The 21578-nt window shown below is 40.8% G+C and overlaps 2 protein-coding genes across 4 annotated transcripts; both read right to left on the bottom strand.

Moving 5' to 3' along the window:
- Positions 1 to 6118: 6118 nt before the first annotated feature.
- cyp21a2 (cytochrome P450, family 21, subfamily A, polypeptide 2) lies at positions 6119 to 9721 on the bottom strand. 3 transcript variants are annotated; one of them, XM_085365805.1, is made up of 12 exons: positions 9607 to 9721; positions 9257 to 9439; positions 9074 to 9163; positions 8845 to 8999; positions 8656 to 8751; positions 8377 to 8487; positions 8201 to 8287; positions 7944 to 8027; positions 7652 to 7765; positions 7395 to 7561; positions 6470 to 6573; positions 6119 to 6384 (listed from the first exon to the last, which is right to left on the bottom strand). In XM_085365805.1, the coding sequence occupies exons 1-12, from the start codon at positions 9719 to 9721 to the stop codon at positions 6119 to 6121; spliced, it is 1572 nt and encodes a 523-aa protein (XP_085221931.1). The 3 variants fall into 3 exon arrangements, with proteins under 3 accessions (XP_085221931.1, XP_085221932.1, XP_085221933.1); XM_085365806.1 differs by having other exon boundaries at positions 7944 to 8024; positions 9580 to 9718; XM_085365807.1 differs by having other exon boundaries at positions 7944 to 8024; positions 9607 to 9718.
- Positions 9722 to 10412: 691 nt separating this feature from the next.
- On the bottom strand, positions 10413 to 15563 carry tnxba (tenascin XBa). Its single transcript, XM_085365804.1, has 14 exons — positions 14492 to 15563; positions 14260 to 14391; positions 12993 to 14174; positions 12784 to 12906; positions 12485 to 12628; positions 12266 to 12385; positions 12035 to 12190; positions 11758 to 11870; positions 11526 to 11658; positions 11301 to 11452; positions 11121 to 11217; positions 10853 to 11014; positions 10602 to 10765; positions 10413 to 10511 (listed from the first exon to the last, which is right to left on the bottom strand). The coding sequence occupies exons 1-14, from the start codon at positions 15561 to 15563 to the stop codon at positions 10413 to 10415; spliced, it is 3849 nt and encodes a 1282-aa protein (XP_085221930.1).
- Positions 15564 to 21578: the final 6015 nt, after the last annotated feature.

The following is a 21578-nucleotide window of genomic DNA, read 5'->3' as shown; positions in this document are numbered from 1 at the left end:
AAAATCTCTCAGCAAGTAGGCACTGAACAGAAAAAGCTCCATTTTGGCCACAGACTCTCCCAGGCAGAGCCGAGCCCCCCCTCCAAAAGGGATCAGGTCACGGGTGGAGCCGCCTCCGCTTCCTCCTCCTTCATTCAGAAAGCGCTCTGAAAGAGAGAGTGTCAATACTTTATTTGAACTCTTCTGAGCCAAGTGAAATGAACACAAATCACACAGCGTTTGGGACAGTACCTGGTTTGAAGCTGTATGGGTCAGGCCAAACTTCAGGATCATGATGTGCTCCAAAAAGATTAGGAATGATGACTGTGTTCTTAGGGATGAAATAACCTGCAATGCTAAACATGAGGAGGAGTCAAATATTTGTCATGAGGCCAACTAAAAACAGTGTTAATAAGCAACTTAACAACATTAGAAAATGTGTACGTCAGACATTTGTCTGTGTATGAATGTTCATTTAAATAGAAATATGCTGTTTTTCCAGGTTTCATGTGTGTGTGTAGTTTATATTCTTACGTTTTCTTATCTTTGCAAATTTTCTTTCTGTACAAAAACAAAAAATAAGCAACTGATTATTTGTCGGTTGTTTGCTTTTTTTTGCTTTTTTTTTAAACTTCTCCGTAAGAACTCTCTGTTATTATTTTTCTCTCCCAACTTTAACTGCAAGTGCAATGATTAATTGTATTTATTGGGCCAGTTTTGTGGCTTATGCAACAAAACTGGCAGTTATGGATCGCAGAACAACCAAAAGACTGGTTATAGTTTCAAGTCGAGACTTCTGCGTAACGTCAAGGAAATGAAAATAAGTGGAAGCAAAAATAAAAAGGCCTGTGTGTGACTGATCTTTGTCTCTTCACTAGCTGTTCCATTTTATGCAAAACCCGGAGAATCACACAGTTACACTAGAGGCACCTTTTTGGATTGATCTGACTTTCAACACTTTCATTCTTATGAAAGAGTTGAAAGTCTCATGTCTTTTGACCAAGACATGTCCTTCAATGCACATATTAAACAAATGTGTACGACTGCGTTCTTCCATTTGCGCAACATCTCTAAAGTTAGAAATATCCTGTCTCAGAGTGACGCTGAAAAACTAGTTCATGCATTTATTACTTCCAGGCTGGACGACTGCAATTCATTATTATCAGGATGTCCAAAAAACTCACTGAAAAGTCTTCAGCTAATCCAAAATGCTGCAGCAAGAGTACTGACAGGGACTAGAAAGAGAGAGCATATTTCTCCTGTTTTGGCTTCCCTTCATTGGCTTCCTGTTAAATTCAGAATTGAATTCAAAATCCTGCTCCTCACATACAAGGTCTTAAATAATCAGGCCCCATCTTATCTTAATGACCTTGTAGTACCATATCACCCTATTAGAGCACTTCGCTCTCGCTCTGCAGGCCTACTTGTTGTTCCTAGAGTATTTAAAAGTAGAATGGGAGGGAGAGCCTTCAGTTTTCAGGCCCCTCTTCTGTGGAACCAGCTTCCAGTTTGGATTCGGGAGACAGACACTATCTCTACTTTTAAGATTAGGCTTAAAACTTTCCTTTTTGCCAAAGCATATAGTTAGGGCTGGATCAGGTGACCCTGAATCCTCCCTTAGTTATGCTGCAATAGACGTAGGCTGCCGGGGGATTCCCATGATGCATTGAGTTTTTCCTTTCCAGTCACCTTTCTCACTCACTGGTCGTGTCCAAATTCATGGGCTGCATCCTCCTGAGGCTGCATTTGTAAACCGATTACATCACAGCGACGCGACGAAGGCTGTCCAAATTCGTAGACTCCTCCAAATGCAGCCGACAAATGCGTCCTCCTTTTCCCCGAATTTGAAGGATGGGTCGGGTGTGTCCTTCGTGGCCCACCTTATCCCAGAATTCATAGCGCGGCCCAGCCAAACTCCAGTTTCCAACAATGCTCCTAAGTTTTACCAATGCTCCGCTACTAAGTTTTAAAATTACTCATACTAATCTTTCTGGGTCACAAAATAAAGTTTTAACATATTTTCAGGCGAGAAAGTAGCTGTGTAAACATCAAATATCTGCTCGGTTTATCAAGATGTCACATATTTGCAAAAGTGCTTCGACGTTTTCGGAGACGTCTGCTACCCACCAGCTCGATAGCTAGCCGAGAGCTCGAGGGTCACTGGAGCCGCCGAGAACGGCACAACTCCCGGCACATCACTTTCAGATCACCGCAGTCTACTCAGGTTAAACGTGATATATAAGTCACTTAGGCAACCTAAAAATGTTATTGTTGGGCTTTTTTCACTGTTTGATTTGTTCCTGAGTAAATTGGTTTGGCTGAGATTAAAGTCCTAGTTTTCACACAGCTGAATAAACGTCAAACAGAAAACTGATTAAACAGAAGTGTGAGACGGTTGAGAATTTACGCCAGTGTCCTGTTATATTTTAGATAGGAAGGAGCAGACGGCTGAGTTCATTAAACTCCACCGAGACAGCGGTGACGTAAATCAGAAGGCTAGACCGTCCAATTTCCACAGCCGTTTACTTCCGGCCTACCCGACCTTCTGAGGACCCGGCCCACGTAGACAGCGAAGGCCGGGTCCTCAGGAGGATGCAGCCCATGAATTTGGACACGACCACTATGTGTTAGCAGACCTCTCTGCATTGAATCATATCTGTTATTAATCTCTGTCTCTCTTCCAGAGCATGTCTTATCCTGTCTTCCTTCTCTCACCCCAATTGGTCCCAGCAGATGTCCCCCCTCCCTGAGCCTGGTTCTGCTGGAGGTTTCTTCCTGTTAAAAGGGAGTTTTTCCTTCCCACTGTCGCCAAAGTGCTTGCTCATAGGGGGTCATATGATTGTTGGGTTTTTCTCTGTATCTATTATTGTAGGATCTACTGTGCAATAAAAAGCACCTTGAGGTAACTGTTGTGATTTGGCGCTATATAAATAAAATTGAATTGAAATTATCACACTATCATAATGTAGTGTTGAGTTGTTTAAATGGTTCGGTGTTTTCTTGTTATTCAGGTAATTGTATGTCTACATATGAAATTGTTGCGCCTTTGGGGAGTGAGTGCCAACTCTTTTCTTACTGCGCTTTTTAGCCTCTTTGATGCCTTTCTGTTCAACACTTGACTTGAACCTTTTTCTTTTCTCACAGATAATCCAAGCCAGCTTGTCAGCAGTCTCTACCCAATGCCAGATGTAATCTTGGTTACTTGTTAGCGGTATCATGCCTTGTTTTCTCAATTGATTATGATTTTCAAATCTTAGCCTGTCGCAAAAAATAATTTCTCTCTTTTACTGCAGTCCAATATTAGCCACTTTCAAGCTAAAGAAGATTTTCCTCAGCAGTTATCTCATCTTTTTTTGTGTAGTTTGACTGAGTGTGTAAAATAAAATTTTAAAATGAATAATTTAAAAACCATATTATTGAAATAAAATGTGTTTTTCAAAATTGCTTACAATGTAATCATACATTTTTTAAATTTACTTTAAAACATCTTGCATGCATGTCTGGCAAAGGAGGAGCTGATTTACTGTGCATTTCTGTTTCTTGAAATAGAAAAAAGTCTGTTTTCAAACAGGTTTTGTAAACCACATCTGTTGATGATTTTGAAGTTTGTGATAAAGACAAAGAATAGCATGTGGTTTCACTCTAGTTCACAGCTTGTAATAAATCATAAAAACTGGTTGTTGCAGTGGCTGCTTCTCTTTTTAAATGTTGTTGTTGTTGTTGTTCCTCATTACGATCATCCTGAACGACCTCGTACACATGAGTCTGAGGAGAAGAGCACCAACATTAGTGAAATAGGACATGTGAGCTTGACTCGGCATGATCCTGTTTTTTGATATCTTTCAAAAATATCTTTCAGTACTGGGCTGATCATTAGCTGCAGACCAAGAAGGAAAACATTGTCGTCATTGTGGAAGTATTCAACCTTCAGATCCAGAATAAATCGGATTTATTCCCCAGATCCTTGTTGCGCTTCCACGCAAATGTAAATGGGCCTGTATTTATATAGCGCTTTTACTAGTCCCTAAGGACCCCAAAGCGCTTTACATATCCAGTCATCCATCCACCCATTCACGCACACATTCACACACTGGTGATGGCAAGCTACATTGTAGCCACAGCCACCCTGGGGCGCACTGACAGAGGCGAGGTTGCCGGACCACCACCAGTAGGCAACGGGTGAAGTGTCTTGCCCAAGGACACAACGACCGAGACTGTCCGAGCCGGGGCTCGAACCGGCAACCTTCCGATTACAAGGCGAACTCCCAACTCTTGAGCCACGATTGCCCCATAGAATCCTCCCTTCCACTATCAGAATGATTAGGAGGATACTTACAGGCATGTGTTTGCAGAGCTGGGGAAAGCAATCATTTTCATCAGTTGAATCAAGAACAGAGGTTGCATGAAGATGCAACCGTTCAGTAATTCATGCATACAGTCAGCAATGCATCACTTCTTTGATGTCATCGAAGCACCTTCTGTCTGTGGTGGCTTTCATACATATTTCAGGAGGACTGAGGGTTTCTTTAAACTCAGTTCAGTTGATTGAGCTGGAGCTATGTTTAGCTATGTGTCTGAGGTATTTGTAGTTTCAGTACCGTTTTTGAGCTATGAGTGCACTTGTTGCCAAATGCAGTAGTCTGATTGGTCAGATCTGGGGACAGTTTACCCTGCCCAGGAAGAAAGGGCTACCCTCTTGTAGGCCCACAACCCAGAAGGTGACATAGAGTCAGGTGCAGTGTGTGCTGGGTGGCATTCAAGAAGAGAGACCCTGGCAGTCCATTCCCTAGCTATCAAAGTTGGATGTTGTAAATTAAACTTTCTAAACCCATGCAGGTGTGAGCAGTTAATGACCTTAATAAAGGACAGGGCCGTAATGCAACATGTAATTTAATTACTTGCCAGAGAAAGCTTTTCATTAACTTCTCATTTTTTAACTTTCTCGTTACAACACAAACCCATTCAGTTGCACGAAATGACACAGGAACCTCACTTTTTGCTCATGAGAGTGAGTCATAAGAGATGAGTTATTTTTACTTGTAAGAGTTATTTATGTTGACTCTGCTACAGTCACGTTAACTCTCGTGACTGCTGTGTGTTTTACATGTGGGTTACTATTTTGATAAAGGTGCCATCGTAGCTCAAGAGTTGTGTGTTTGTCTCGTAATCGGAAGGTTGCCAGTTCGAGCCCCGGCTTGGACAGTCTTGGTCATTGTGTCCTTGGGCAAGACACTTCACCTAAAGCCTACTGGTGATGGCCAGGGGGGCCGATGGTGCGATATGGCAGCCTCGCCCCTGTTAGTCTGCCCCAGGGCAGCTGTGGCTACAACTGTAGCTTGCCTCCACCAGTGTATGAATGTGAGAGTGAAAGAATAGTGGTATTGTAAAGTGCTTTGAGGGGTACTGAAAAGCATATATATAAATACAATCCATTATTATTGTTTCAAATAATAACTTTTACATTCCTTTTCATCATGAGTAGGATATTAATGATGAAAACCCAAACAGCAGATACGCCTGTAACCCAGTGCTGAGGAGAAACTGGACTTATCCCATACATTATGCCACTGTGTGGCATTTTTAAGAGTCAGTGGAGTTTTCTATGTGTTATGTAGTGTATGGGAATGTCCAGGTCCCTGCGAGATGAATGAGAATAGTGGGCGTATTAGTGGGAGGTGCTTAGGTGACAAAAGGCTGTGCACCAGGTGTGGAGTAGGCCTTTGTCTTGCTCAGTGAACGGGGTAGTAAATGTACTACTGGGTAGATTACTCACTATAGCTGATTAACTGACAAGCTGAATGTTTTAGTCGGACCAACACATATATATATATATATTTAATTATCTGATATTTTTTGCATAGTTAATAAAGCTGCTTGTGACTGCACTCTAATGGGACATTTCTGACTGCAGTGTTTGTTTTAATTTCGCAAGAGTGGTCACCTATTGTCAGGGTTATCGCCACTGAAGAAATAAAGACTTTGGTTTGGACATTTTATTCAGTGATGGTGGAACAAATAACTTTGATAATAAAGTGTAAGAATAAATAAGAATAAGAAGAGAAAATATAAATATGTGAAACATAAATTTGCACATGCATGGCCAACACAAACAACAAGTCAGCAATACACCCACTGCAGCTCAGGGATTAGTCACAGGTCTTGGACGTGCTACAACATCATAGGACTTGATCTTAAGCACAACACTGGCAACTCCTCTCAGATCAGGCAGTGAGGTCTCACTCTCAGGCAGGAGGAACTGAAAATCTCTCAGCAAGTAGGCACTGAACAGAAAAAGCTCCATTTTGGCCACAGACTCTCCCAGGCAGAGCCGAGCCCCCCCTCCAAAAGGGATCAGGTCACGGGTGGAGCCGCCTCCGCTTCCCCCTCCTTCATTCAGAAAGCGCTCTGAAAGAGAGAGTGTCAATACTTTATTTGAACTCTTCTGAGCCAAGTGAAATGAACACAAATCACACAGCGTTTGGGACAGTACCTGGTTTGAAGCTGTATGGGTCAGGCCAAACTTCAGGATCATGATGTGCTCCAAAAAGATTAGGAATGATGACTGTGTTCTTAGGGATGAAATAACCTGCAATGCTAAACATGAGGAGGAGCCATGTATTTGTCTTAATGCCAAGTATCAAGCAACACACATACATAACAGGGCAACAGCAGAAAATGTGTATGTGTGTATGCCTGTTTGTTTGTTGTTGTTGTTTTTTCAGGTTTTGGTTAATTTAAATAATGTCTACACATCTTCTTTCTGCACAATTACATAAATAAACAATGCTGGTGCTTGTTGTTTTAATAAATTACATTTTTCTAAAGGTAATTCAAGTGGATGTCTCTTCATAAGTCTGATCTTGGAGGAAGAGCGGTGCCAAATGTTGCAATACTTCATACTTCCAGCATCACATTCCAGCATACTTCATTAATTAAAACCACTCCCTTTGGAGAAATGTGAGACTGTGGGAGATCTGGAGACCTCAGCCAGGCTGTACTAGCACATGTATCTCACACATAAACACACACGCACACACAAAGACAATTGTGTTTTCATATCTTTGTGGAGACATCTAATTGACATAATGCTTTCCCTAGCCGCTTACCCTGACCCTAACCATCAAAAATAAACGAAATGAGTGCCTGATACTAAAATCACATTTTGATCCTCAAAAATGGCTTCAAACTCGTGGGGACATGGATTTTGTCCCCATAAGGGCTGTTGGTCCGCACAACAAAAGAAAACTTCAAATTTTTGGTCCCACAAAGATATGTAAACATGGTACATGTGTGTACACACCCCCATCTACACACACACACACACACACACTCACACATATACACACACAGGTACTTAGTCAGTAGTGCTTATTGTGTGTTGTGTAGTTCCTGCTATTTATTATGTGCAGGCTGACCTGCTGTCTCTGATGGCTCTGTGTGGTACTGCCAAAGGGGCGACTGGCCTGAGCCTGAGCACCTCACTGATCAGAGAGCAGAGGACCGGAAGTCTGTGTCTGTCGCTGTATTTAGGGTATCGGCCCTCCAATACTGTGCACAGCTCCTCATATACCAACTCCTGCACCTGTAGATTACATTAGAAAGGATGCATAAAAAACAAAAACATGTATTTTGTTTTAACTTTTTTTTGTTTTTTGGTAAAAATTCCCAGTGCCTCTGGTCTGTGCAGGAGGAAGGCCACCATCCAGTTTAGCCAGGCCGCAGTAGTCTCTGTTCCCCCGATAAGAAGGTCCACTGTTGCCATGTGAACATGAATATCTGTTAATAGCTGGGAACATGAAGACATGTAATTTAATACTTTTACAGTGTTGCATGTTTCCACTTCTAATTGTGATCTTGAACTAAGCTTGCTCTATCATCATAGTTTGTAAAATTATCGGGACTTCAGGTGATTTATTAAGGAAAGCAGTCCACTATCTCTCCTGGTATTCACTGTATGTACTCACCGCTTTGTCTTCTGTGTTCTGATTGTCAAGTCCCTGGAGGAGGGATCCTGTGATGACATCCTGATTTTTTTTGTCCTGTGACTGCTTAAATAAATAGCAAAAGTAGATTAAAAGAGAGTTATTTTGGATGTTTTTAAATAACTTGTGTGATTTTGTGTTTGGTTTCACAAAATCACAGCAAGTATTTTCTTTGTCTTGCGATCTGAATGATTTCAATTCATGAGATCATTATTTTCTTATCATCTTACATTACTAACCTTGTAATTGTTGAGATGTCTTCCTATGATTTCGTCTCTCCTGACCACCTCTTTCAGAAGATGGGCAAAAACAGGATTGGGTAATTTCTTTGAGAGAACAAATGACATGAAATTATTTTCACAACATGGTACTGGTTTTATTTATTTGACCAATAGTCTAAATGGTGGATATTTACTCTAAGCAGTGGGAAAGAGTCCAGGGCTGATATCCAAGCGGAGCCCCACAGAGCAACAATCTCATTGAGACATCTGTGCAACTCCTGCAGCTCCGATGAGCTCTTATCATACTACAAGACACAAAGTAATGAGACACACTGTCCAAAAACAGAGGGAACGAGATGTCGTCATGCTTATCCTCAAGAGTTTCACTTCCTGATTAACAGAACATTATGAATGTACCTTTTCTAAGACGGTGACATGAAAACAAACAGAACTAGGGGGAGAAGAATACTCACTTCTATTCCGAAAGCCAGAGTGGTGATGACATTACTGGCCGCCACAGTAAAATCCTCTGACAGATCTACAGCACAGCCTTTATAGCCCATCAAAACCTAAACAGTGAACAAACCCGTGCTTTATCCCGAGCATTTGGTTTGCAAAGTCTTCCTTCTAAAATCTTGTTTTCCAGCTTTTTTTAACTGTACCTTTAACAGATGCAGCGCTTGTCTCTCAATGACATCATGCAACGACTTTTTGCAGCAACGCTGCAGAGAACTATGGACAAGGCGATGTTGTGCCTTCCACTTTTCAGTATAGTCACCTAAAGATATGTTGCAACCTCCCCCAGACACAATATTACCTGAAAGAAATGAGTCAGGGTCATGATATCATATGACAACTACGCAGCCCAGTGCACTGAACTGAACTCTTTACCTGTGTATGAGATCGGTCTCCCGGCAAAGTCACACCATTTCTTCACCAGTGCTTCTCTTATGACTTCGCTGCTGTTCAGCACTACCATAGCTGAAACAACACGATTATAAGTGCAGTGTTTTGGTGTTATGCAATCTGAAATTTACTAAAAATGTCAACCGTTATCAATTAATGGATCATTACTTGTTGTTCCGCATTTAAGGCGATAAATGCTTCCATAGCGCTGTGCCAAATTTGTGAGGTGAATTGGTAGATGATCATGTTTCAGCTCCATCATATTACCAATGAGAAAGTGGCCGGGAGGGCCCGGGAGGGAAAGAGATGAGGAGCAGGGAAGAAACTGGTCCAGAAATCTAGAATCATCTCCTACACAGAATTAGAAAAGACAAAGTAAAATGGACAGGCGCAAACGATATAGAATAACAACCAGTTTCAGTTTTGTAAGTCTCCATATTTTTAATTTCATTATTTATTGCAACCATCAAAACCATATACTATAAAAAGACCGTGAATATATACTCAACTTGACTTACTTCCCTTATGATTTTCCTGAACATCTTTGTGTTTCTGACCAGAAATCCAATTCAGCACCATGAACAGCAGTACAACCAGGAACGCAGCTCCCACACTGACTATTGATATTTCCATTATCACTTAGAGTCTTCTCGCGGTGGTCAACACGCAGCCCTGAACATTTATAGTCCTCTCACAGGTCTTAAAGCCTGTCAGCTCGATACAGTGTTTGGTGTTTTCGCTATAATCAAGGACATCCAAATATTTGTTAGGTCAGCATGACTGTTGATGTGATAAATGCAGCACAAGACAGCCTAGACATGATTTGCACTCACTAAAGGGCATGTTAACACATTTTAGTTGACATTACAATCTGTCAAGCCTGTGTTTCTCAATCTTGTAACACGACGAACGCAGGGAGGTGAGAAATTGTAAATTGCTTTCAGGAAATAAAAACTCACGAGACCAAGGTTAGCCACATTTATTCCAATGGAGTGAAACAGTGCATGTTTAATTACAGTAGTAGTGGGGTGGCATACAATTTTGGGGCACAAAACACATTTGTATTGAAATGAATGAGTCAGGCAGAACAGTAGAACAGAATTCAAAAGTTACAATAAAATTAGTTGTTACGTCTGCTATAAAAACAGATCAGAAAATTACTTGCACATTGAATCAAATGAACTGACAGCTGCAGCTATCAAAACAACTATAGGTTATTTTATTCGGACAGAGACACAGAAACCGTGAGATCCAAGGTTCTCGAAAATTTCTGGAGCTTTAATTTTCTGTCAGATGCAGAGTTTTGATGGAGGCTGGTCCATCCTTACCCATGAGTTGCAGGGGAGAACCTGGAGGGTCTGAACTTCATCTCAGTGAAGGGAATGGAGGAGTCTTTACCTTTCCAGTCTATCCAGACTATTCCCTAGAGCAGAAACAGAAAAAGAAAATCTATCTTTGGCCAGTGTGCTTTAAAAGATAAAAACGTTTAGAAATCAGCAGAGATTAGTCGTACCTGATTGTTACTGTTGATGCCATAAAGACCATTGAGGTTGACCTTGTAACAGTTTTTATACCACCAGCCTCCCATGTAGGCCTTGGCACAGTGGATCCCCATGGGATCAGGGTTCTTGTCTCGGGTTGAGAATGGACGACCGTTATGGTACCTCATAGAGTCACCTGTCAGAAAAGTGCATTGATATTGAGATCCAAATTGTCAGGTATAACTGCACTTGTTTTGTTTTAATGCAGTTTTTGAAACTGGACCTGCTGTTCCGGTGTAGCCAGACACGGTGAGCGTATAGTGCCTCGTCTCTGAATCGACAGAGAAGTTCGTGTAGTGAGCGTAGACGGTATGGTTTCCTGATCGCATATCCACTCTCAGACTCACAGGGCCAACATTAGTCAGGTTGTGCAGGAGCTCATTTCCTGGTGGGAGTTGGGAGAAAAGATGCTGTTTAAGCAGATGTAGTGAAAACAAAAGAAAACACTTTGAATCAGAAAAAGTGATTAGAAGCTTGGCTTTATACTGTACCAAGCCAGAATTCTTCACTCAGGTTTCCAAAGCCAGCTTTGTATTCACTCCATGTTCTGAAAAAATCTGTTTTTCCATTCATCCTCCTCTGGAACACCTGCAAAACACAGAGACTGCTGTCTAAAACCCAAATAAAAGTCTATTTTTGACTTTTATTCAAGTGACTGCAGTTTGTCTTACTGTCCAGCCGCCTCCATCAGTCTCCATGTCACAGTAGACTCTAACTGCTCGCCCCTCTCGTCCTTGAGGGTAGATGTCCAACTCTCCTGAGTGCAGAGCTCCATTCAGCAGCTCCTGAGAGCACTCGGTAGGGAAAGGGAAGCGCAGTTTTCCTAACAGATAAAGAAAATTAGTTTTTAGAGTAATCACAAGATGGGATTACATTGCAACACGTAAAATGCATACCTGTGATGAATTCTGTGGTGACAACAGATGTATAGTGTCCATCTCTCTCGCCTTGCACCACAACAAAATAGCGGGACATGGGCAAAAGCCCAGTCAACTTGTACTCTGTGATGGTGGGCTCCAGAATCACCTCCTAATATAAACACAGTAACACACACAGAGCTTTGAAATTCTGTAAAAGTCGGGTCTCTCTTTAATTATTGTATACCAAAGATCAAAAATTGCAACTGACCTTTGTCTCCTCTCCGGCCACCTGATAGAGCACTTTGTAGCTGTGATAAACGGCAGGGGTGGCTCTCCAAGCTATGACTGCACTTCGAGCCCCAACTTCACTGGCTTTGACCACTGAGAGACACAAGAAGCCCCTTGGCAGTTTTTCTTTTTTCTTTTTTTAAGTTTACTCACTTAAAACTAAACATACTCTCTAGGTTGCTCATCCATGAAGGATTATTTTATTCTCTCTTGTTTAAGATTATGATTTTACTTCATTTTCCCACCCTTTTGCTCACCATTTGCAGTAGTAAATGTTGTTGAGATGGCCATACTCTGCAGACTGTCCTTCTGGCTCAGCACTTTGACCCTGTAGAGGGTGCCTTTCTGCAGGCCTCTCAGCTGGTGCTCCACTGAGTTTCCTGACAAGGTCACGGTCACTGTCACATTAGGAGCTGTGGCAATAAGAGCATTCCGCTTAGTCGCAAGCACTTATTCATTAGTCATTATGTCAGTGTGGCCACACTCACTCTTAGAGGACTCGTAGCTGATGACGAAGCGGTCTACTTTCCCTAGACTGGGAGTCCACTGCAGCACAGCTCTGGTGTCTGTCACATTGACAACTTGAAGATGCGTTGGAGGGGCGGGCACTGCAGTTCGGATATTATCCACAGTGTTTATGTTTTATTTTTGCACTCCAAGACAAAGACAGTAGCCTTTTATAATAGTAAACTTGTCTAAGATTGTACCTGTGGTGATGACGGATGTGAGTGGATCACTCTGGAATTGGCCTTGTGTCGTAGTTACAGTGATTATGTAGGAAGACCCAGCAGACAGCTTGGACAGAACAACATAAGACTGCTTAGAGCCCACTGTCACCAAGCGGTTCTCCCCTGTCAGGACGACAACAAGCACCACAATGAGACACTAAGAACATTTCCTAATAAACTGACATTAACCTTCACTTGGGTTGAGCTGGCATTAATTAAGTGTTTTATGCTGGATAACTCTGGTCTGAGATAAACAATATGAGCAGTACTTAACAGACCTGTTAAAATGTTGGTGTATGTGACCCTGAAGCCTGTGAACGTTGTCTTTGGTTTGGACCAGGAAACATTGAGAGAAGCCTCTGTGACATTACTGAAAACCATCTCTGTGGCTGGCTCAGGACCTAGCAAGAGAAAAAAGTACAACATAGTGTATCATTTGCTTAGATATTGATGGACTTATACATAAACGTTTTCCTGCTGTTATTACCTGTGGTTGCAGTTACTCTGTGAATCTTTGATCTTCTCTGTGCTGCTGTACCATATATATGCAGGACATAGCGCGTGTTTGCCCGCAAATTACTGAACTCCACAGAGCGCACATTACCCGGGACCACCATCGAGATCCTCTTGGTGTCAGCTTTAACTTTTGATCCATCAGCTTTCCTGGAGGAGGCAGTTGTGTTGGTGCGCTCACTCTGTACTAAGACTTCCGTTGCGTTCCTAGCTGCAGAGGGCTTTTGTCCTGGAAGAGCTTCCTCCTCAAAGTCCTCGTAACCATCTTCATCTCCTTCTGTCTGTGGCTCTCTTCTGATCACAGTGAAGTTCTTAAACATCCCTTGGGGTGCTAACCATGTGACTGTGAAGCTGTGGGAAGATATGTTTACAGCCTTCACAGATCCTAATCCAGATCCTCCGGTCCTCTTGATGCTGATCCCTGAGTCATGGTGAGTTGTTTTGTCATGATGAGATTTAGTCTTATCTGATGCAGCTCCAATGGTTCGATTCAATACATCCAGATTTATTTGTGTTCCTTTCCCAGTCTTGTCAGTTTTTTTGTCCACAGTCTGCAAAATTAAAGTGTCTAATTTACCTGTCTTATTTGGTTTATGGCCGGATGACTGAGATACATTCTTTTCACCCTTCGTGGACTGCTCCAAAATGTCCTTGTCTGTTTTGGTTTTGGTTGTCCCTGTGCCCTTGGAGATGGTTGTGTCAGTTTTAGAAACCTTCTTCACATTGCTTTGTGTTGCATTATTTTGTGGTTCATCTTTCAGATGGTCGGACGTTGAAAATGTTCTGCTGCCAGTCCCATCTTTAATGTTGGTTTCTGAGGCTGAGGGTGTTGTTTTGCCTTTTCGGGTTACCTCCTTCTTGTTTTCCTCTTGTTTCGGGAGACTTTTGTCAACAGTTGGGCGACTGGTGTTTTCAGGATTTGAAGAACCTTTAGTAGTTGTTTTCTTCACAGCGGTGTCTTCTTTCACTTGTGTTTTATCAACAGCTCCTTTGGCATTAGTGGCTTCTTTAGGTGTAGTGTCAGTCTCAGACACATTCTTCTGGAAAAGTGTTTGTTCTGCTTTGGTATTTTTCTCCTGCATGCTGTCCTTTCCTTTTTTCACCTGCAGGATTACAGTCTCCACTGTTGGCTGGATGGTGCTCCCTTTGCTAGCTTCTGAAAAGCCCAGGGAGAGGCTGCATCATTCAAAGGTTACATAAAAATATTTATTTTTTCTCATTTTAGTGCAAACATAACTTACTTTTGCTACACTCGGCTCCTTGTGCACACTTACTGCAGTCTAGACCCATGAATCCTTTGTGGCAGATACATTTACCCTTCTCACATTTCCCATTGTCGCCACAGTCATTTGGACAGTTTGCAGAGCACGGACCTGGGCAGAAACAAACAGAACAAGGAATGTTTAATCCTGTCTATACTGAATAGTGTTTAAAATGATAAAATATGGTGAATAAATCATAAGAAAATGATACATTTATCTTTGAGAAAGGACATCTCTCTTTCGAGCCGAGCCACACGCCCTTTCAGTTCGGCCATTTCAGCCTCACACTCTCCACTGCAGCCACCAGGCAACAAGCTGATCTTATGAGTCATGACGAGTGGAGCACCAGGTTTCAGCTTCAGCTCCTGCTCCTTGGTGTTGCTTGAGTCGCAGCCCTCACTGATAATCACTTTGATGGGCTGCGAAGAGGCAGGCTTGTCTTTGCTGGATTCTTTGATTAAAACTGTGTCATTGGCAGAGGTTGTGACCTTTTCTTTGTCAGTTGTCTTTGCTGGAGTCTCCAGTGGCAACACAGTTGGAACTTTTGTGGGAGAAGGCTTGCCCTTGGACTTCACGTCATTGATGGTGGGGGACCTAGCAACAACAGTTTGATTGACAGATGGTGCGGGCTTGTTTTTTGTGGCAGCAGTGGACTTTATAAATGTTGACTGAGTATTTTGAACTACGGTGGTGGCAGGCCTGTCTTTGGCAGTATTCCCATGATCAGTTGAAGGAGACCTAATTAGAATAGTCTGATTGCCAGAGGGCTGAAGTTTGTGTTTGGTGGGTTTAGCACCGCTGGATGAAGCAGTCTTTGTGGGTGTTGGCTGAACATTTAGAATTCCAGTGGGGGAATGCTTGTCTTTGCTTCCTTTTACTTCACCACCTGAGGCTGACTTAGGGGACTTAGTCTGGTTAACTGGGACTGTGTGCTTGTCTTTGTTTGAGAGGGTGCTTCTGGGTGTAGTAGCCTTTACCACTGACGGAGTGGTTTGAATTACTGTTGGGCTGTGCCTGCCTTTGGTGGTCAGTGTAACATTGGCTGTTGGAGATTTTTGCTTGGTAGCTGGAGTGGGTAAAACTGTCTGATTGATGGCATTTGGCTTAAGGGTGAGCTGGTTGGTCTGTTTGTCAGGGAGAGCAGTGGTTTTTGGTTTTGAACGGGTAAATGCTGCACTGGCTTTGGTCACATCACTTCCTGTGGAGTCTCTCTTCTCATTGGTTGTGGTTTGAATAGAGGGAAATGGGGTGAGAAGGAGGAGTAGTCCTAGAGTAAATAACATTTTGATCCAGCAACTGTGGTCAGAGAAGCTGTTGCTTCAGTGGAACTGAATTTACGTTACTGTAAATCTATGAATTCCTTCTTCTATATTTTGCTTTTTTCTTTGCCAGGTCTCACCTGGAAATGAAGACAGAAATAAAGAAAGAGCTGAATTATGGCAGAGTTGAATGCAGGAAACACTAACGTAGGCCATTTTATAGCTGATTTTTGAGTTCCAAGTAGGACTTTAATGAGCATACATATATCTTTTACAGGACTGACCAGCATCACATTCACAGAGCTTCCATTCACACTTAAAGCTCCTCAGTAGAACTGGCTAATCAGAGACTGGCAGCAATTTAAAAAGTGGTTAACTGACAAGACATTTCTGGCTTCTAAGTACTTACTTTTTCTATTCAGTTTCAAAAAACATTTAGATTTTTTTTCCTGAAAAACAAACTTACTGAAAAATTCTAATTGTTTTTGTTGTTTGTTTTTTGTAGTCTATTGCTTAAAAATCTATTTTTCAATTGTTTCAAGTTTTTCCAGAGAGGAAAATATGCATATGATGGAGAACTCTCAAAAATAAAATATCAGATATGATACACTAGGTGTTAAAGTGTTAATGCAGAAGCTGTATGCTGTGAGCTGACCTTTAGAGCTAACTAAGCAGATTTATTTAAATGACCTTTTAAGTATTTCCTTTGAGCTTTGCCACTTATATATACTATAAATATGCTATATACCTAAATACTCATAACTGGAAAACATGTCCAAACCTCTGTTATGTGCTTTTTACAATAAAGCTGCTGTAAAAATTGACACAGACATGCATCCAGATATTCAGAAGTGTTCCAAGTGTTCAGTCGTAAAGTGACTGCTGTTCAAACCAAGTAAGGTCTAAGTCACTGGACACTGAGCAGGAAGGAAAAGCTGGCCTGAGTGGGAAACTCAGAGTGTGCCACTGAGACTATGTGGCCAGGTAACAGAGCTTTACTGTAAGAACTGTGGGACACAGTATGTCTTTCACTATACAGACGGTTACATAAAGCTCGTCACCCACAACTCATAAAACCACAAAAGAAAATACGTCCAGCCTTGCTTTTAAATGGGCTTCAGTGCTGGTTGAATTAATAAGTCTTCTTTATTTCTAAAACTGATAGAATTCATTTTGATTCCATGATTAAAACTAAAAGGAAAAATTTAGCAATAATGGTTTTTTTAAAAATTGTTTTTCCACTGCACTCACAAAAACTACTATTTATAAATCCTTTTCACTGTAAATAAAACAAGGAAAGAATCAACACCAAAACCCTTTCTACTCATTAAGACACAGAAAATTATAACATTATACTCTACAAATAAACAATAAGATTAAAAACCCATCCACACAAACACACCTGAAAGTAGGATGCTAGTTATTCCAATGCAGTTTTCACAAAAAAGGGGAATAAAAAGTTGCACTTACTTGAATAATGACTTGGTTCTTTCTTTATCTCTTTCTTTGACTTTCTCCCTCCATCTAATTGGAAGAGTGGACACAGAACTTCTTCAACTAACCTGAGAGGAAAGAGGTGAGAAGAAGGACCACCACTAGAAAGGAGGAGAGTGATAAAGTCTGCTCCTACTTAAGGAAAATCCCCCCACCCCCACGCCCTTTACCAAATCTTATGGTCCCACTCTCTCAACCACCATGAAAAATATTTGTATTGGACTTACAAAAAGGCATGGTATTTTACACTGGTTTCTGTATCTAACATGACAAGTTACTCTGTTTTATTTGCTTGCACAAAGAAAGCACATGTTTGCTTCTTATAGCTGAAAATCCACTGTTGATTCAAGAGTTGATTCAAAATGACTTCATTTAGTTTGTCTCAACAACACACTGAATTGTTGAACACGGCAACTGAATTGCTGAATTGTTTAAAACAATCAAATAAATCTTATCTATTTACCGGTAATTTAAAATTATTATGACTCAGCTTTGCAGATTGTATAGCAGTTATTTCACAAATGTCTGTCACATGTAACTTGCCTTATCCCAAAGATTGCTGCTAGCAGCACACAGTTTTTGGCTGAATAAAGCCCCGGTGTGAGAATCATGATTCATCTGGAATACATAACACTGTGGGCATTCAGAGCAGACTCTGGGGGACAGGACCCTCTCTCTATATGAATCGGCTGTTTGTTGGAAGTAATGAGATGTAACTACGTGGGAGTTATGTAAGTGACCAAATATCCAGCAGATTTAAGGAATCCTCTGTGGATGCATTGCATCTCAGACAAGATGGCCACCCACCAACCCACCTTTTGTAAACCACATGAAGACAAGTAGGCTATATCAAGGGTGTAGAGCAAACAAGGTATGTAAGTGACATTCATCTAAATGTACAAGAGAGCATATAGGTTAAGACACTGCGCTAACATAAGAAACATAAGAGGTAAGAAACTATGGGTGATACAGAAGAAGCGTGTTTTCTTTTACTTTTACGTCTGCTCAATCCATATATGTTACAGTGTGTGTGTCTGTGTGTGTAAAACGTCAGTTATTCAGCTTTTGTTATTTCATACTTTTGTTGCAAATATCTTGACGTAGCTAGGTTTTTCTTGGTAGACACAACAAGCAACTTACAATACACTGTTGTGGTATTGGAATGTCAATGACAAGCAGATAGTAAATGTATAAAAATCGACAATAATTGCATATTGAATTATGGGGATTCCAGGCCGGCAGGAGTGCAACATTAACAGCTGATGCTGCACAGCAAAGCTGCTGGCGTCACTTGCTTTCTTAAAAATGGCATACAGTGTAACAAGTACTACTGTTAAATTACGGAAAACTGCCGGCAACAAAAAGGTTATTGTGCAGTTATTTTTACAGTGTACCTAATGTAATGTAAACTGCAGAAATAGTTTCTTTAAAAAAAAAACATATAACAGTATATTATATAGGTTTTACACTATACCAGTGTCTGCTGCTTGGCTTTCATTGTACCTTCATATTAGAGTACCCACTGTATTCTACATAAACTGTTTTGTATCATCAGTTCTTTATATTAACTTTAAAAATGGATTTCTTGCTAAATGTGCAAAAGTACGCAGAAATAAAGTATATGAGGCAAAAACAGAGTTTGCATAATTCTAACAAGCTTGAAAGTCAATACTTATCAATGCAGTGTTGCAGTCCAGACTGTGGGGAGGCCAGCCCATCACTGAGCTCTATTGTGTGTTTTTTCTTTCTCGGTAACACTGGTTCAATCCCTACACACAGTTTTGTATCCACACGCAACATAACATAAATCCTCATCTTAAAAAAACAGTATAAAGTTGCATAGCCTTCAGTACATTGATTTCCGTGTCTTTGTTGACCCTTGAGACAAAAACAGCTTATAGCAATTCAAACAACTGCCCTGAAGATAGACACTGTAGAACAGGCATTGGGTTTGCTTGTTTTAGTGTAGCTTTCCTTTTGGTTGGAAATGTTTAGTTGTAGTTTCGTTTTTATTTAGTTTTAGTGTTTTTGAGTAGCATTTTATTTAGATATAATATGCCAGAGGAAACATTTAGGTAACTCAGTTGAGATACTCCCTCTATATTTTCATTTTATTTTAGTTCGTTTTCCAAGTTAACAAAATGATTAAACTTCTTTTTTTTTTTTTTTTTTCAAAAGTCTTGTTTTTATTTTAATTTTAGTAACTTTAGTGCAACCTGAGACTTGACTTGATAAAAAAATGATGTGGCTCAGAGACTTTATAGAGTGAGACTCAAGTCTAAACAAGAGAGCGCAACTCCCCCCAAATGCCATGGACTATATGTAAAGTTCAATGTTTAATGATTTTTTTTTTTACAACATGTTGTCATCAGCTGCTTTTATAACAGCACTCTCATGTCTGACCTTTGACCTATGACCTTAGATACTAAAACTGTGTATTTAATTATTTTCTTTACCCTCATGATTGGAGCAGACATGGCTGAAATCTTTGGCTTCTATAAGCTGTAAAAAACCGAGATAAGATATATTCATGTAGTGTTTGAGTTTGTAACACTTTATGGTGTGATTGTAGCGCCGTAGGGCATCCCTGAAAAACTTTGAAGTCTGTTCTTTTAATGCCCTTTCATATGATATATTACTCAATAACACATTATTATTACTCGATACTCAATATAAACAGACAGACAAACAAACAGAAGCATACTTGCGCCCTGCCTTTGGGAGGAGAAAGCTATAAGACTGAACAGCAGCAGTCTTCTGAGGCATTCGGATCTATGGAATTGAGTTATATTAACACCACTGTGTGTTTTTACAGCTGTAATTGTTAAATTGTAGCTTCTTTTGTTAGATTACAAAAATGTAATCACATAACCTAAAGGGCAAGGATACAGTCAAAACAATTAACATGTAGTGTGGGAAAGCCAGGAATGGTTACACTGCATGTATAAGTATACAAGCAAGGCTACACATGCATATACACATTTACCTAATTAACTGGTTTCTATGAGCCATTTTACAGATACATACACACTTTCCTGTCTGTCTATAAATTAATCTCTGAGTCACAGAAGTCAAATAAACCAGTAACAAAGTAATGGGAAAGTCAGGTATATTCTTTTTCAGATGCGTATGTTGATTTGAAAACTGAAACTGAAGAAGCTGAGTGGTATTCCCCTATCCACCTTCTGTGGCAAAGTTTTATCCTGTTAACAGAACAAATCATGCTAAACAAAGTGAAAAACAAAAAGACAGCGCAGCATGGACTGCTAAGTGGGGGGTCCCGCTTTATCTTGCGGCACCGTCCTGAAACACCTGTGCCTTTTACGCCGCTCGACATCGTAGACCACCCTCAAACTGCTGACCCTCTCTTGGCCTTTGGAAAAAAAAAAATGGTTATAGACGTGCCATCAACACCTATGGCAAATGCACACCTGAGAAAATACACCTGATTATATGAGCACACTTCAAATTTCCCCCAGAGCTGTTCCCAGATGTTGCTCAAGCACATTTCATAGGCCAGAGCAGGTCAGATTGTACTTGGAATGGAAAATGTACATTTACAGTAAATCCCTTTGGGCAATACACAAATCTACCAAAAATAAACACTTTATTTTTCAACTGCACTTCAATCAGTTGTTGTTGTGAGAATAACTTATTGCGTTGCGTAAATCAAGTGTTCTTTGGTTTACGTCATTATACGAAAACTCATGTCGAAACTGTTCGGTCACGACAAGCCACTGCTTACTTCGACAAGAAAAAAAAAACCCATCTTTTTAAAATGTGTTGTTGGCAGCTCACAGCACACCAAAGCAATCTCGAGATGAAAATATGCGATGCTGAAGTCAGACTATTTATTTAACTTTTATTGGTTCAGATTTAATGAAATGTCTAATGGTGAGGCTGAAACAGTGCGCACATTGATCTGGTTGTGATTGAAGTTATGGTCAGTGCGCTGTGTTGCTTACATTGGACCTGGACTCAGAGATTAGAATAATATAAGCACATAAGCCTTTGCTTGTTCTCAGCCACTTCACCGTGCACCCCGGCACCTCTGGGTTTCTCCCCGCCCCTCTGCATTACCTGCAAGTTATATAACTGCACAGAGTACCCCATGTTGCATTTGTGTAATATGACCACATTTTAGGGACTACAGATCAAATTTAATGCTTGTGAAGAGATGATTGAACCATATCTTGTCAGTGTGCAAATCCATGAGCAGCAATGGACTCGTGCACTAAAAGCCATCCCCTCCTCCCCTTTTCTCCTCAACCTGCAGATGTTATATCGTGAGGGGGTGACTGGAATTACACTGAGTACAGAGACCCCTCTCAGAGCCTTTGCTGCAGTAAAAAGAAGAAAAAAAACATAAAAACAAATATATTCGACAGAAACCTAAATCAAACCACACTGAATCACACTTCTGGGAAAAAATATGAAAGTGCAGACATACATGTTTGGGCCCACTGTGTTTCTTTTTACCCAGTTGCTTCTGTTTCATTTTAAGTTATAAAATGAATATTATGCAAACAATGACATATTCTCTAT

The sequence above is a fragment of the Diplotaxodon limnothrissa genome, linkage group LG11, assembly GCF_057381915.1.
Source record: "Diplotaxodon limnothrissa isolate DT_005_m linkage group LG11, D_limnothrissa_male_GT1.1, whole genome shotgun sequence".
In the NCBI taxonomy this organism is placed as follows: domain Eukaryota; kingdom Metazoa; phylum Chordata; class Actinopteri; order Cichliformes; family Cichlidae; genus Diplotaxodon; species Diplotaxodon limnothrissa.
Note: the sequence above shows the minus strand (reverse complement) of the source record. Positions and strands in the feature narration are given on the sequence as shown.

Bases quoted from the DNA above. Each gene is read 5' to 3' on its own strand.
- cyp21a2 (XM_085365805.1), bottom strand. From the start codon at position 9,721: ATGGAAATATCAATAGTCAGTGTGGGAGCTGCGTTCCTGGTTGTACTG. The intron at 8,288-8,376 runs GTAAATATCCAC...GTTCTCTCAAAG, and splicing joins ACTCTTTCCCACTGCTTAGA to AAATTACCCAATCCTGTTTT. The intron at 7,766-7,943 runs GTGAGTACATAC...TCATGTTCCCAG, and splicing joins AGAACACAGAAGACAAAGCG to CTATTAACAGATATTCATGT.
- tnxba (XM_085365804.1), bottom strand. From the start codon at position 15,563: ATGTTATTTACTCTAGGACTACTCCTCCTTCTCACCCCATTTCCCTCT. The intron at 11,453-11,525 runs GTATGCATTTTA...TTTATCTGTTAG, and splicing joins CACCACAGAATTCATCACAG to GAAAACTGCGCTTCCCTTTC. The intron at 10,512-10,601 runs GTACGACTAATC...TTTCTGCTCTAG, and splicing joins GCATCAACAGTAACAATCAG to GGAATAGTCTGGATAGACTG.